The 16,537-nt window shown below is 39.5% G+C and overlaps 1 protein-coding gene across 1 annotated transcript; it reads right to left on the reverse strand.

The window, feature by feature from the left end:
* Positions 1 to 308: 308 nt before the first annotated feature.
* Positions 309 to 9,532, reverse strand: LOC107535890 (myosin regulatory light polypeptide 9). Its single transcript, XM_016211487.2, has 4 exons — positions 9,433 to 9,532; positions 4,143 to 4,344; positions 3,527 to 3,688; positions 309 to 800 (listed from the first exon to the last, which is right to left on the reverse strand). The coding sequence occupies exons 2-4, from the start codon at positions 4,324 to 4,326 to the stop codon at positions 628 to 630; spliced, it is 519 nt and encodes a 172-aa protein (XP_016066973.1). The 5' UTR covers positions 4,327 to 4,344; positions 9,433 to 9,532; the 3' UTR covers positions 309 to 627.
* Between the last annotated feature and the right edge of the window lie 7,005 nt (positions 9,533 to 16,537).

The following is a 16,537-nucleotide window of genomic DNA, read 5'->3' on the forward strand; positions in this document are numbered from 1 at the left end:
ATGAAGTAATGTACAAAAGCTTAGGGATGTTGGCAGGTATGTTAAACTTAAGGACTTAAAGCTACCAAAGCTATCATATATATACACAAATTCTATAGGAAGTTATTTTTAAAATTGGAAGACAAAGTGCAGGCAACACAATTAAGGCAGTTAAACTGTATTTCTTCGGGAGGGGAAGGATGAATAGTAGAGGAGATAGGATTGTTAGGAAAACTGGCAGGAGTAAGGAAAAAGTCTAACAACCACACACTTTTCTAGGTTTTACCTCATAAAAGTCAATTTTGATAAATAAAGAAGTTTTAAACAAGTAAGTTTTGATCATAAAGTTTAATTATGGTTCAGAAAAAAATGAGTGAATAACTTTCTCTGAAAAAATATATTGACTCTGTGGAGATTGCAAGTTATGGGGGCTGGTAAGTTAAATCACCCTATTTTCTATTCTGAAAATGACAAAAAGTCCCATTTCCAGTCTGATTATAGAGATGCATGAGCCCAAAATGGCTGAGAATAAATACCACAAAAAAGTCAAAAGCTGTAAAGCTAGGGCATGCTATAGGCTCTAAGAGAAAGTCTCAGAAATACCCAAAATGGTGACAAGGAACATTTGGCTGGAATTTGGAGTTCTTTTCAGTCATCTTTGTCTTTTGCTCCGTGTTTAAGGATGCGAGTGAACTCAATGTAATTGAAATTTCCCTTTTTGTCAATAGGTGCTTCTCTGTACAGCTCATCTACTTCCTCATCTGTAAACCGATCTCCCATTGTTGTCAGCAGCTCTCTCAGGTAATCTTCCTGAATTGTGCCTAAAAAATAAAGAACTGGGGTTCAGAATACACACTACTCTGAGGATTAATTACAAGAACATCTACACTTGACTATGCATGCTCTGTATGTTAAGAACTATAAATATGCAAATACATGAAATATGCAGTCTACACACACTTAAGTCAGCCTCAGCAGTTGCCCAGAAAATGCCTAATTGCTTAGTGGCATTAACCTGCTCTGCCCTATCAATCTTCCTCCACTCTTGATAATAGGGGCTAAACCTATGCCTAAACAAAAGCAATAAAGTATGATTAACGTATCTAAGCCTCATATTTCCTTAAAGTAGCACGAATAGTCATACTTATTCTAGAAGCAAATAACACTAAAATCAATACATTATAAACATCAATAAAGTGCTCCAGTGGAAAGAATGCTGGAGTCTTGGGGTCCAGTTTTAACAAGCTATATTATTTCAGATATTTCACTTTACCTGACTTTGCTTTTTAATACGTAAAATGAGATTTAAATTTTTTTTTAATTAAAAATCTAATTTAGATTTAATAACAAATATGGCCAGAAGTCCAGATGCCACCCTTGATTTATTACCTGGCATTGATATTTTTATTTTTTTTAAATTGACTTTAGAGAAAGGGAAGGAGGAAGGGAGAGAGAGAGAAACATCATTGTGAGAGAGAAACATCAACCAGTTGCCTCCCATACACGTCCCAACCAGGGATTGAACCTACAACCTGGGTATGTGCCCTGACCAGAAATCGAACCCACCACCTTTTGGTGTATGGGACAATGCTCCAACCAACTGAGCCACACAGGCCAGGTCTGGCACTGATATTTTTAAAAGGCTTCCTGCATAATTAAAATGTGCAATCATGACTGAGAACACTAATGCTCTAAACCAAAGGTGATAAATGATCGTTTAAGCAGAGATTTTGAATTTCATGATAAAAAAAAAGAGAAACAACTTCTTTGCCTGTAGAGTTAAGCTAAAACATTGATAATATATTTCCTATAAAATTAAAGTATAAGGTCATGTCACATAAGAAACTCTAGATTTATGGGTTTTTTTCCTAATTCAACCGTAGATTGAAAAAAAAAGGCCCTGGCCAGGTGGCTGTTGGTTGGAGCATTGTCCTGTATACCGAAAGGTTGTGGGTTTGATCCCCAGTCAGGGCACCTACTGGAGGCAATGGATCGACGTTTCTCTCCAACATCAATGTTTCTCTCTCCCCCCAATCTTCTTCTCTCTCTTAAAAAAAAAAAATCAATAAAGATATTCCTGGTTGAGGATAAAAAAAAACTGACTTTCAGCTTATAAAAATCATCATCCACAGCCAAGTCACTCAACTATCACATAAACTAATCATCGACTATGTGCAATGGACCGTGGTAAGTGGTAGAAAGGGTTACAAAGATGGGAATATAATACCATTGAAGACACACAGCCATTACCCTGGAAGCCGGGAAAGACTGTGATGATTGGGAATAAGTACACAACTAAAATAGAAGGTCAGACACAGTATGTGCCAGAAGAGAGATAAATAAAATTATTTGGAAGTGGAAAGAAGGGAGTTTTCCTAGGGGCAGGAGAAAATAGTATGAAACTGCAGACTAGGCTCTATAAAGAATATGACAATTGAAAGGAGTCTGAAGAATGGGTAAGACATTTTACTCTTTTATGGTTTCATTACCCTCCATTAAAAAAACAAACACCTGCTCACAATAAAAAAAGACAAGAAAAATCCAATCAACACACAAGTGTCTTTAGGAGAAAAAAAAATAAGTCTCCTCTGCCTGCCTTTTCCCCAGCCTTACCAGAAAAAAATATTAAGACTTTTGAGTTGAAGAGGAGGGAGATGGTGGTATGAGGAGGAGGCATAGAGGCAGAAATAGTGGAGGTAAGTTTGGACAATGCCTAGATGAGCTTGGAAAGAGGTTAGAAAGATGACAGAGTCGAAGGTAGTATACTTGAATAGGCCAAAAGAGGCCATATGGGGAGCCTTGAAAGCCAAACTGGGGAGAGTATGCTTCCATTACCAGACTATCCTTGGCCTGTTTAAACTACTCCAAGTAATGCATAATCAAAGGGTGTGCCTGCCTTCTCAAAAATCTTGCCATGTAAGTTGCCTGCTTATCTTTTCTCTTATATACACTTCTGCCAAAGGATCAGGCATTTCTGTAGTTAACTTTTTGGGGTTTTCTGAGAGTTAACTGTATGCCAGGCAGTATGCTATTATCTCATTTCCTCATTTAATTCTCACAACCCTATGAGGCAAATAATATTATTGCCCATTTTACAAACAACAGAGATTTAGATAGTTAAATAACTTGCCCCAAATCACACAATTATTATGCAGAATAGGAAAATGAAACCAGAGCATCTGATACCAGATTTAAACAATCTCAGAACTGAAAGGTACCTGGTAAACAAACATAGGACTATACTGGTGTCATGGCCTACAGCAATTTACACTTTACCCAAGACTGCACTGTTAAAAGTTATTCATTCAACACATATTTACTGAGAGCCTAACCCTTGTGGAGTATAAGTTTCCTAAATAACTTTCAAATACACCTATTAAACTGTAAGTCAAATATTTAAGGGCAGAGGCAGTAAAGTGAGTGATGACACAGTGTCTAAAACAATGAACAAACAGGTATAGTATAAACCTGAGGGTATTGTGTCATCATATTTCAAGTTATTATGTATTTTAGTTACCATAACTGAAAATTAAATCATGGTAATTACCAGTTGCTTCTTCATCAAAGCAAGCAAAAGCATTTCTGATGACATCTTCTGGGTCTGTGCCATTTAACTTCTCACCAAACATCGTGAGGAACATGGTGAAATTTATGGGACCTGGCGCCTCATTCATCATGGCATCTAGATACTCATCGGTTGGATTTTTCCCTGAACAAAAAAGAGGGTCATTATTTTGATTACATCACCAAATGAATCAATAATTCATCACAGTAAATATTTTGACAAGAAAGATTATCATTTATACAGCTTGCCATTTACATTCAGGATAGCAAAACTATTAAGAAAAAAGTCTTCTCAATGAATAGGACCTGTATTAAGAAGGGAGACTGTATGCTATTCCACTGGGATATCATAAGTAATAATACTGACCAGTCCTTGCAACACATACAAACAGCTGGCCCCTAGCCTAATCATGAGATTTGGCCGGAAACCTGCAGGTGGTCCATGGACCACACTTTGGGAGACACTGCTCTAGACTCTGAATCTTAGTCATCTATAACACCATTACACTGGCTTCACAGAGCTTTAAGACTTAAGAAATAAACATAAAAGGCATTACAAAAATTCCATCTAATATATTAATATTAAAACTGATCATTACCCAAGGAGGCAAGCATATCATGTAAATCTTCCTTGTCAATGAAACCATCTCTATTCTGATCAATCATGTTGAAGGCCTCTTTAAACTCCTGAATCTGTGACTGGTCAAACATGGCAAACACATTGGATGTTGCGCGCTGGGGGCGCTTCTTGGTGGTCTTGGTCTTTGCCCTTTTGCTCGACATGGTGGTGGTGGTTAGATCCTAATTAGGAAGGAAAATATAAGAAGACAAAGAATAACAAAAGGTAAACTGAATCAACCTTTCTGATATGTTCAAGCTACTTAGAAATGTGTCTAAAAATTATTCAGCAGGATCATATCACTTGGCAAAAACCTCAACTAATTGATACCATTATTCATAGAACCAAACTACAAAGAGAAAAACCAGAATCATGCTTTGAGTTCACTCATCCTTCATAGTTGTGACATTTAATCAACAGTCCATCACTAACTTTAAATTTCAAACTGTAACCAACATTAATTCAAAGCCCAGGCATATCAACAAGATTGCATGTCCCCTGTACTGCTTTATAGCCTAATAAGGACAGATAACCAAATCTACTGGTTTAGTAGCAATACAGAAACAAGAAACAAAAGAACGTAGGTATCCTGGGGAAACAGTTCCAATTCTGCACTTCAGTGATGTGGAAGTACTGAGGAATACTAATTCATCTTCAACAGGTCTATCCTTCTACAGCCCTAAACTAGCTGTTCTATTCTAAAGTGGACAGAAAGTAGGAAGGAGGCCTAACAGGTCTTTATCTCCTAATCTTTATTGCAAATATCATTCTTCCACTTCTAACTAGCATTTCTTACTGTACCCTCACTTCTGAAATCACAGAAAGATATTTGTTGAAAGGCTAACTGAAAAGTATATAAAACTCTTAATTAATTTATAATTAAGTTTTACTGGTATTTCCACTCTACCCAAATCAATTTCTTGCACAGAGTCAAACTCAATCACTTGAAGTGACTAAGTCCTCTATACAAAAATCAGAGTACAATAGTTTTTAAAGCTAATTTAATTTTTTTAAAAAGCTTGGAAAACATTTATAGAGGTAAGAAACTATCTTTGCTCTCTAATAATCTAAATTTATCCCTATACAATTTAAGTTAAAAGTAAGAAGAATGTCTAATACCTAAAATGAAAAGGCTGAATCTTTAAAAAACTATGAAATTTTAGTTGGAGTTAAAAATCCCACCGTCATCAGATAAAATTTTACCGTACCATCCTTCAAAGCTGAGGTGGTGATAGTAGTCTGCAAAACGTCTAATGAGCAAGACTAAGACACTGTATTGAGTTATATTCCTCCAAGCAGGTCTAAAATAGGCAGCACTGATTTCATTCTCTGACCAGGATAACAATTTTAAAGCTTACGTTCTGAAAACAACATTTAGCTATGATGTAGCAAAACACTGTGCCCTTGGTCTAAAAATAAGTCTGTGGGTTGCGAAGAATGAAGCACTACCTAGACCTCAGCACTGCCAAGTGACCTTAGAAAACAATGCTTTGTGTGAGTTTAAAGTTATTTCTTACAGTCTTTCCTTGATTATACCACATCATCCAACTAAATTCAATCATGTAAATAACTAGAAAAGCTCTGCCTTAGTTTCCGACTTCCCTCCTCCCCACAGCTAGATCTGTTCTTAGGTTTTAGTAGGAAATCCCACAAACAAGAGTCACAAGTTCCAGTTCATCCAATATAGAAGCCCGTGGCGATACACTGGAATGTGCTGTTGGTAAGATATACCTTTCATGAGACAGAAGTTATTATATATATTCCTCCCCAATTTCCTATAATCACCCTTTAGGAGGCTGCTTTTCATAATTTATCGAAACCATTCACGAAAGCATTATTTTCATGCTGTAACACCTTTCACGGGTAGTAAATCCCGTTATTACCTCAACTACATAGACCTGTAATTTCCCCCCTCTATTCTAAATGTAGTTTTAAATACTACAAGGAGTATGGAGTATATTATTCCCTCATCTCTTAAATGTACTGAAGGACTTAGGGTAAGTGGCTGAAACCTGATGAGTGGCACATATTTACCAGTGCAAATCTCTTTATTATTTTAGGCATGCCATGTCATTGCAAACCGAAGCACATGTTTAAAAATAGTCTGTTTTGTTTGACAACATTGTCTTCCTCTAATGATGCAGGAATGTCAGTTATTTAAACACCAAAGAAACTGATGAGAATTACAAGTGAAATGGCTGACAATGATTATTTATTTATTTAAGCCCCACTTAAGGTTATTTTTTCCATTGATTTTGAGAGAATGTGGGAGGGAAAGGGGAGAGAGACACACACATTGATTGGCTGCCTCCCAACTGGGGCCAGGGATCAAACCTGCAACCCAGGTACTGCCCTTGCCTGGGAATCAAACCCTCAACCCTTTGGTGCACAGGCCGATGAGCCACACCAACAAGAGCCAACTGCTTTTTTAATCTACAAAACCTCATATTACTACATTTGGGGGGTGGGGCTCTAGATACCTTTTAAAAATGCTTAGTTTGGGTTATAAAGTAATTTATATGTTGAATACTGATGTATTTCCTATTAGTCTGTCTTTTAACCATGCATTCTTTAAATCTGTAAATGAATTATAGTTTTTAAAATTATAAAGTTTTTTGGGTCAGCACCAGGTCTTACATAGAACTTTTCTTTAGCTCATTCAATACTTAATTATCAACCTTTAATATGATCAGTTAATGAAAGTAATGTGCATCAAATGGCACCAGTGTTGAGACTATTAAACTATTAAGAAATATAAGGCAAGTGTCCTATCTTCAAAGAGCCTAACATATTGTTGGGGAGGCAACTATAAAGAAATAAGATGATTGGTGCAACTTATGAAATGAGTCACACATAGTTTTCATTCCAGAAGTATGACTCTCAAGTTAAAACAATGTGTGACAATAATGAAAAATAACTCAAAGGTGGTACATGATTATCAAATACTGTGAGTTCAGAAAAGATCTTTGTTTCTAAAAGATTCAGAGGGGGAGATTAAAAAGACCCTGAAAAACCTTGTTCTACTTAGAAGATACAAGACATCGTTAAAATTAAAGAGATTCAGATGTTAGTCTTAATTCTACCAAAAATTGGTAGTGTTAACATTGGGCAAGTTACTACCTTTTCAAGGAGGTTGTAGTCTGTTCTATGCATTTATCTCCCACCAGAAAGAAACCTGGAGCCTTTCAGGGATAGGGAGTTTAGCTTCAGTCAATTGTTCCAAAACAAGGAAAGTGCAGTTTATTTTTTCCTACCAAACTAAGAGTATGGGGTGGAATAAGCACTGGTGAAGAGGGAGTCAAATCAGGAACAGTGCTATATCCCAAGGAGCAAATTTCTTATGATATTGTCATTATACTCCTTGCTATGACTCTAGTTTTCTGTCCATTTTTACTTTCCCCAAACAATTAAGACTGTAACTGTCTTCATGTAACAAGACCTCAGCAAATGCACAGCTCTCATAGAAATTTACAAATCTGGGGTAAAATGAAAATATTTCATACAGCAATGTAAGTACTCTTTATTTAGGATGGGAGGATTGCCATACTGTAGGCACCTGAGATTTCCAAATTATGAGGCTCTTCACTCATTCTAAAGTCTAGAGTCTACTTTTCAAACATTTAATGCAAGTTCTTTGGTATGAAGGGATATGTGTTGTAAGAAACTTAAAAACAGGGTGACTTGAAGAGCAGGCTTCTATGAAATACATAAAGATTTCTGAAGCATGAGCAAGTGAATTAAAGTCAACAAAGGTCAAGGAGATTCAATTTACAGATCTAAGGGAATATAATCTTGTTTTAAACCTAGGGAGTGGAGTGTTGGTGACAATCACTTTGTGGTTTTATATATTTTTGCTTGATTAAATAGAAAATCATTTAGGGTTAGGACAAAAGGAGAAATACCTGTTAAGGAAGATGTTAGACTAGATTAAGTGGCAGGAGAAGTGATAAATAAAAGTCCTCAAAGAGGATTTCCCCACACAAGGGTAACCAGAAGATTTTTCAGAATCTCTAGATACTATGGTTTCAATTATAAAATGAGATTAATCCATACTAACATTATATTAGGTTACTCTAGGTACAGTCCTAGAGTCCAACACTTTTTAAGTGGTAATAAGTGTAAAATTATCTGGAGACTTTTTCTACAGAACTACCACTCAACTTGACAGTATTGTGGGAGATATGATACATTCTTTAAGGAAAAACTCCCATCTTAGAAAACACTTCCTAGTATTTGATCAACTTCCAAAATCCAGACCAAATCATTTAATCAGTGCACTTTTTTCAAGCTAAGTATATATAATTTCTTGGTGCCAACCAGTTTTTTCAAAGTACATTTTCAGGCTGGTGCTTCCGTTCTGACCAAACCAAGCTCGCAATCCCTGTGCAGACTTCCGGTTGACGGTACGGTTAGTTTTCTTTAGACTGCCACACCCAAAAAGTTCTTAGCACTTAACAAAGGCAATAAGTTGTCAGGGTGCACTTGCCAGTAAAGCCTCACATATGGGGGAAAAAAGCTTTCCAGAACATGAAACAAATAGTAACAATTTTAAGAAACACTTTCTTCACCTTTAGATATAAAATTTTGCACTTAAGTTAAAAATCTCAATTGAACGCGTATTTCGGTCTCAAAGCTTTGTAAAGAACTGATAATATGTTTTCATATGCTCAATTACTTTAGAAGTTAACACTGGCAAAGTGACTTAGTCCAAAGTCTCCACCCAAAAGGAACAGTGTTATATTTTGGAGTTTTTCCTCAGGCCGCAAAATAAATCCCCAAACCCCTTGTCCAAATACTCTTTAAAAAAAAAGTTTTAATCAGAGAAGTGAGCTGAGGAAGCTAATTTGAGTTAACTCTTCCTACTAAACGTAGCTCCACAGCTGCGACAACAGCTGCAGGAGTGGGGCGGGGCGAGGGCACCCGGCTAGTTTTTGCGCAAATTCTCTTGGATCGGGCAAGTTTACGTTAGAAACTAAACATAGTCCGGGAGTCAAGAGCCGGGAGGCTCGGGTTTCGCGGGCCGGGCTACCGTCCAAGTTCGCGGCGCCAGCGAGCTTAGCCGCATTTCCCGAACTCCAGGGTAGGTAAAGGAGCTGAGTTCGAGTATGAGCCGCTTCGGCCGCGGCCTTGGATCCCGGAGCTGGCCCTCCGGCTCGAAACCAGGGAACCGGCCAGTGCACACGCCCGGGTGCGCCGCTGCCCTCCCAGCCGCCCCGCGGAGACTGGCCAGCGGGGTGGGCCCCACGCGCGGGACCGCGAGCACCACTCACCCTGCGCTGCTGCGAGAATCCGAGCGCTTCAGTGACCCTCCTCGCTGCGCTGGGAGTCGCTATCACTACCCTCCTACACCCAAAGCGGCTAAAGTACCACACTTCCGGCCTCCCTTTAGGAAACCGGAAAAGAGGCTAGTCACCATTCTCCGCCAACAGAGTGGGCCTGACTAACGGAAAGGCGACCGGGGGCGCAGTTGCCACTGTGCTCAAAGGGCGCAATTTTGACCGAGGGCACAAGAAGAAATATAAAGTGGCTACTTAGAACACACACTAATATGTAGTGATTCGTTGGGTCTGATGCCGGAGCTTTTGTGTTTTTTGTACCCACTCTCATATGTATTTCTTCCTTCCCCCCTTCCCTTGAGCAGATGGTTGAGTCTGTCCTGTGGGTTTGCTCCTTCGCAAGCACCGGGGAACGACCAGGGGCGGGGCTCGTCAGTCCAAGTCCTTGTAAGGGAAATCGGCCAGAGGGCCGCGCTGCCCACGTGACTGGCCTTCGCCCCGCCCCTGAGCCCTCGGCCTGCGGCTGGGCGCGCCTGCGGCTGCGCCTCCGCTTCTCCTCAGAGACTGGGGCTCCGCCCGAGGGTCTCGCGGCTGCGCGCGGAGCCCGGCGGAAGCGTGTGTAGGAGCGAGTTGATCTCTATGTTCCCTGTTACTGCATGAAGAGGCCCACCCTCCACACGAGAGCAAATTTTGTGAAGTCCCGAGGGCCCTCAGCCAAGCGGCCACTATCTCTTTGGCTCAGACGGATTTCATAAGGTCACAAAGTGGCTGAGACTTTCTTCCTCCTCAGAAACTTACGCTGTTATTTTTCCTGCCGGAAGAGATCCCCTGGACCCCGATTAACAAGGAGAGCCGAACTGGATCTGCCCGGGGACACGGGCGACCGGCCACAGGAGCTTACGAAGTCTCGCCCCCACCTCCCACTGTGGTGCAGATTTGGGGCTTGTTGAAAATAGGAGTAAAAAGTCGGGCCTATTTTTAATCAACTCTCCTTGCCTAGGACAGCTTCTAATAATGCGTCTTGTTAAGGGAAAAGAGAAGGCGTTCACTGATTCTGTCTTTTTCCGTCCGAAGCCTGGTGAGGACGACTGCGGTGCCGGTCACCTCCGACCTCTGGCCTCGTCCCGGGAAGAAGCGAGCGGGACTCGGTGGTTCTGCGGCCATCATACCAGCACTAAGTTTCAGTGCGTGGTTTCGCTCCTGTGCTAGAACATTTGTGAAGTTAGGGTTTGCCCCTGGTCCTCTCCTCAAAAGCTGCTCTCACTTGAATCATCCTGCTGAAAAGAAAGGTAAAAGCTGCAGAATAATAACCTGTAAATATTAAGCTACACATTCAAGGACCTCAGGAGCATTTCGTCTGTTACTCAATATATTTAAAGTCAATGAAAAATAAATAATTGCCCCAATTCCATAGCATGACTGAAACAAAGATGATTAATTTTCTAAACTGGCTTGATAGTAAGAATCACTTGAAGTACTAGTTAAAAGTACAAATTATTCAGCCCACGGAATCAGAATCTTCTAGGCCTAGGGCAGGTCCAAGAAAGTCATCAATTTAACGCCTTCTGAGTGACTTCACAAAAGGTGGGAGCACAGAGCTAAATGGCTTAAGACCTAAGGCTTAGGCAGTGACAACTCAGACTCCAGATGGCCGAGTGGTGGGAGACTACAGTTTGTTCCTGGAGTTTGGCTTGGACAGCAGTGAGAGCACCCTGCAGTGCTCACACACCTCCACTGAGTGGTGGCCTGCCACCACAGAGAGCCCACGCCTTCCACAACTGCCCTTCAGAAAGAAAACTTTAACCCATAATAATGGAATAGTTTAGTTCCCCCTCAGCTCCAAATGGGAACAGAAACTTTTTTTCCCTTCTGCAGTGTCACAGAATTGCCTTGTTTGACTTCTTTCTTCCATTCAATGAACCGGTAAACAGTGACTGTATTGCCAAGCACTGCGGTGGGTGCTGTGCTTTATGCCTTTTGAACTAGAACATCATTGCTACCTCTTGGACGGAGAGAGAGGGGATAGAAAGGATCGAAAAGGCACAGAGGCTGACGGAATAATTGTGGAACAGATCATTACGGTACAATTAGGTAAGGCCTATAGGAGGAGCACATAGGAGGAACTAAACCTGTCTGGAGACTTGTGAGAGGTGTCCCTCAGAGGACTATTGCAGAGCTGATTCTAGAAGTCAGTGGGGAAAGAGAGGAGAGATTCCAGGCCAAAGGAGAAGCATGTTCGATTGTCTGAAGGTGATCAGGAGGCAAATATTTTTAAATACCCCTGAATAGAATTAACACCTAAAACAAAAATTATGGTTTAGTCTCACTTCAACAAATTGTTTAATTTTCTCAACTGAAAAAGGGCGTACTCATGTTACCCACTATATTCAACCATTGTTAAGATTAAGTGAGACAATCCATGTTAATTTTTTAGTGAGAAATCATCTTTGGTTGCGTTACGGTACTGAACTTTGGATTTTGTACGGCAGTTAGCCTACCCTGACTAATTAATATACCAGTGCTTTGTCTACTCTACTGGAGGAAACAGGCCGAATGGTCACACGTTATATTAGTGAGCCCTTGAAGCTCATGACATTTCTCTAGTTACGGCATTTCATGCTCCTGTTCTCTGAGATGTCAGTTTTATAATTCCTGTCTTCTTACACTTCCAACACCTCCCATTCTTGCTCTCAGTCTATGACCTTGTTTCTAAGTTACTGAGAAGAAAATGACTCCACAAGCTCCCACCACGACATCTACCCACCAGCCAGCACAGCATCTGTCCCCATATGTTATCTTCACCCTTCTCTTCTTGCTCCTATGGAAAGCCAGTCCTCCATTTGCTCTCATGTCACTCCAATGATTCTGTCCTCTCCTGCATTAAGTTTTCTCTCTCTCTCTCCCTCCCTCTCTCGCTCTTTTTCTCACCTCCCTCCAATTATTACCATCAACGAGTGTGCTGTAATACATCCCATATATGGCAGGTAGAATCATGACTCCCCAGAGATGTCTACATCCAAATCTCTAGACATGTGAATGTTTGGTCATGTGGCAAAAGAGAATTAAGTTGCTAATGAGCTGATCTTAAAACACAAAAGGTCATCCTGTGTTATCCCAATGAAATAATAGGGGGCCTTAAAAGTAGAAGACAGAGGGAGGTATAAATGTGGAATAATGGTCAGAATGATGCAGTGTTGCTGACTTTAAAGATGGAGGAAGGGGGACATGAGCCAAGGAATGTGGGTGACCTCTAGAAGCTGGAAAAGGCAAGAAAACTGATTTTCTTCTAGAGCCTCTAGAAAGGACCACAGTCTTGGTGACACCTTGATTTTTTGCCCAGTGAGACCCAGGTTGGGCTTCTAACCTACCAAAACATAAGGTAATTAAGTTGTATTGTTTTTAAGCCACTAAATTTGTGGTAATTGTTTTAGCAGCAATAGAAAACCATATAGACAAAAACAACCAAAAAACCCTCTTCCTAATGCACTTTCCTTCAGCTATTGTCCTATTCCTTTATTCCCCTTAGAAAGACTCCTCAAGAGAGTCACCCATACTCACTGGTTCCAATTCTCTCTTAAGCTCTTTATAATAAGGCTTTTTTTTCTCAACCAGTCCACAAAATGTGGGCTATCAAGGACACCAATGTCCTCCATGTCATTATGGCCAATTCTCATTCCTTAAGCAGGTTTGATGAGGTAATAAGTTCCTTACCTTTGAAACACTTTCTTCTTTCCAGGGCACTGCACTCTCCTGGTTTTCCTCCTTCCTTACGGCTACTCTTCATTCTCCTTTGCCACTTCTTCGTAATTTCCCAGCCCTTAGAGAGGCTGAGGACTCAGTGCTTGGCTCTCCTTCCTGTCAACACTCCTTCCCTAGCTGATCTTACTGACCTGTGTGGCTTTAAACACTACTTAAACAGTGATTGCTCCCAAGTATATACCTCTGACCAAGACTTCTGCCTTATACTCCAGACACATTTATCTAAATATTCATTTGACATTTCCATGAGGTCTACTAGGCATCTCATCCTTTATACTCTAAAATGGATCTCCTAATCTTACCTCTAAAACCTTGTCATCCTAAAAATATTACTTTAGGGTTATCCTCATTTCCAGAGGAATGGTCATATTGGCAAATAGGAAGTACTATGTAATTGTTAGATATCAATACTTTTTAAATTTTTTCTCTATTGTTGAAAGTATTACAGATGCCCCCCTTTTTTTCTGCATTGACCCTCCTCAGGCCTTCACCCCACTATTGTCTGTGTCCATGGGTTATGCATATATGCATATAAGTTCTTTGGTTGGCCTCTCCCTCCTCCCCCTTCCCTTTGAGAATCTTCAGCCTGTTGCATGCTTCCATGTCTCTGGATCTATTTTGTTTGTCAGTTTATTTTGTTCATTAGATTCCACATATGAGTGAGATCATTTGGTACTTGTTCTCTGACTGGCTTATTTTGCTTAGCATAATACTCTCCAGGTCCCTCCATGCTGTCCCAAAGGGTAAGAGATCCTTCTTTTTTAGAACTGCATAGTATTCCATGGTGTAAATGTATACCACAGCTTTTTTTATCCACTCATCTACTGATGGGCACTATGTGCCAATGATACATCTGATAAAGGGTTAATTTCCAAAATATGTAAAGTACTTATACAGCTCAACAAAAGGAAGACAAACAATCCAATAAAAAAATGGGCAAAGGACCTAAATAGACACTTCTCCAAAGAGGACATACAGATGGCCAAGAGACATATGAAAAAATGCTCAGCGTCACTAATCATTAAAGAGATGCAAATTAAAACAAGGAGGTACCATCTCACACCTTCCAGAATGGCTACCATCAATAAATCAACAAAGAACAAGTACAGGCGAGGATGTGGAGAAAAAGGAACCCTAGTACACTGCTGGTGGGAATGCAGACTGGTGCAGCCACTATGAATAACAGCATGGAGTTTCCTCAAAAAATTAAAAATGGAACTGCCACTTGACCCAGTGATCCCACTTCTAGGAATATATCCTAAGAAATCCAAAACACCAATCAGAAAGAATATATGCACCCCTATGTTCATAGCAGTGCAATTTACAATAGCTAAGATCTGGAAATAGCCCAAGTGTCCATCAGTAGGTGAATGGATTAAAAAGTTGTGGTACATTTACACCATGGAATACTATGCAGCTATAAAAATGAAGGATCTCTTACCCTTTGGGACAGCATGGAGGGACCGGGAGAGTATTATGCTTTTGTTATGTCACACCAAATTTGGTTAACCAAGTAAGGAAAAATAGATTTAAAAATTCAAGATAGGCCCGGCTGGCCGTGGCTCAGTGGCTGAGCGTCGACCTAGGATCCAGGCGATCGGGGTTCGATTCCTGGTCAGGGCACATGCCTGGGTTGCAGGCTCGATCAATGACTCTCTCATCATTGATGTTTCTATCTGTCTCTCCCTCTCCTTTCCTCTCTCTGAAATCAATAAAGATGTATTTTTAAAAAAAATAAAAATAAAAAATAAAAAAATTAAAATTCAAGATAGTATTATTCATAGCCCCAAATTGGACACAATGTAAAGTCCATTAATTGATGAATGAATAGCAAAACATGGTATATTTTTCAATGAAATACTTATTGAAATAAATGGAAATAAAATGAAACAGGTTACTGAATCGTGCAACAACATGGATGAATCTCAAAAACATCTTTCTAATTGAAAAAAACCCTGACACAAAAGACTGCATATCTTATGAATCTAATTGTATGAAATTTTTAGAAAAGATATATAGACAGAAAGCAGGTAAGTAGTTGCCCAGGTTGTGGAAGGGTCCACAGATTAACTGCAAACTGTCATGAGGGAACAAGTGTTTTAAAACTGGATTTTGGTTATGGTTGCATAACTGCATAAATTTACTAAAACTCATTGAACTTTACTCTTAAAATGGATGAATTTTATGGTATGTAAGTTATACTTCCATAAAATTGTTGGAAAGAAATGAAAAATAAATTGAAATTCAGGATTCGAATCTGTTGCTCTTTAGTCTGATTCTCACTTTTAAAGAGAAAGATAAAAACTTTATTAGTTTTGTAAAAATGACATGTTCATGGGAGCACATGTAGGCCCTTTATAGCCTACAGGTCCTGATGCAAGACAGGTAAAAATCTAATTTTAGATCTGAATCTAATTCAGACCTTGTTCATTTGATAAGCATACTAGAGCCCCCTCCTCTAGACCTTTTCTGTAATTACCTCTCCGATGCCTCCCTCCCCACTGATCTCTACTCATAACACACCTGAGACTGGACAGTCACAGGAAGACTTAAAGCTGATAACACACTGAAACACCTTTCTGGATTATTTTCTGTATAATTGGGATTAAAGTAATAAAATGATGCTCTGAGGAGAACATTTCAGATGTGAGCTAGCAGGTAGAAGCAGACTTTTTGGAGCAAGGAGGATTTATTTTATTCCCCCATAAATTGCTCCACATAATATGTTATTAATCAACTTATAAGCCAGGCACGGAAAAAAAACAGGCACTTTTTGGACTGATAGCACAGTTATTAGAACTAGAAAACATCTTAGAAATCATCTGGTTAAACCCTTGATTTTATAGATGAGAAAATAGAGCTTCAGAGAGAGAAAATGATTTTTCAAAGTCATTCCATGAACAATAGGACTAGATTCAAATGATACCTAACTATATTTACATATGTATACATACTTTTAAAAAATTAGGCAACTCTGAGGTAGGAAGGATACACTAAACTTACAACTTAAGAGAGCTCACTGAATAGCCTAGTTAAGTCTTTCTGCTGAAAGCAATGGAGAAATACTATTGCTTAGAATTTGGAAATTCTTGACCACAGGACTCACATCAGACATTTTTGCTTCCCTGTACCTAACAGAGTGCTTTGCAAAATAAGTGGGCAATGTGTGATATATTAGATTGGCTCTTATAATTCCTATTTTTAAAGAAGAAACATTCCTTTTGGTTTTACTTTGTACGGGCATAACAACTAATTACATCTTCCTTCTTGTATTTGTTCATCATTTCATCTATCACATTGGCCCATAGTTATTCTTAAGTAATTTTTGTGTGCCCAACTA

Source organism: Miniopterus natalensis, chromosome 7 (assembly GCF_054644295.1).
Source record: "Miniopterus natalensis isolate mMinNat1 chromosome 7, mMinNat1.hap1, whole genome shotgun sequence".
In the NCBI taxonomy this organism is placed as follows: domain Eukaryota; kingdom Metazoa; phylum Chordata; class Mammalia; order Chiroptera; family Miniopteridae; genus Miniopterus; species Miniopterus natalensis.

Excerpts from the sequence above, each read along its gene's own strand:
- LOC107535890 (XM_016211487.2), bottom strand. The coding sequence starts at position 4,326 with ATGTCGAGCAAAAGGGCAAAGACCAAGACCACCAAGAAGCGCCCCCAG. Across the intron at positions 3,689-4,142 it reads TGATATGCTTGCCTCCTTGG|GGAAAAATCCAACCGATGAG; the intron begins GTAATGATCAGT and ends TTTTTTGTTCAG. Across the intron at positions 801-3,526 it reads CTTTGATGAAGAAGCAACTG|GCACAATTCAGGAAGATTAC; the intron begins GTAATTACCATG and ends TTTATTTTTTAG.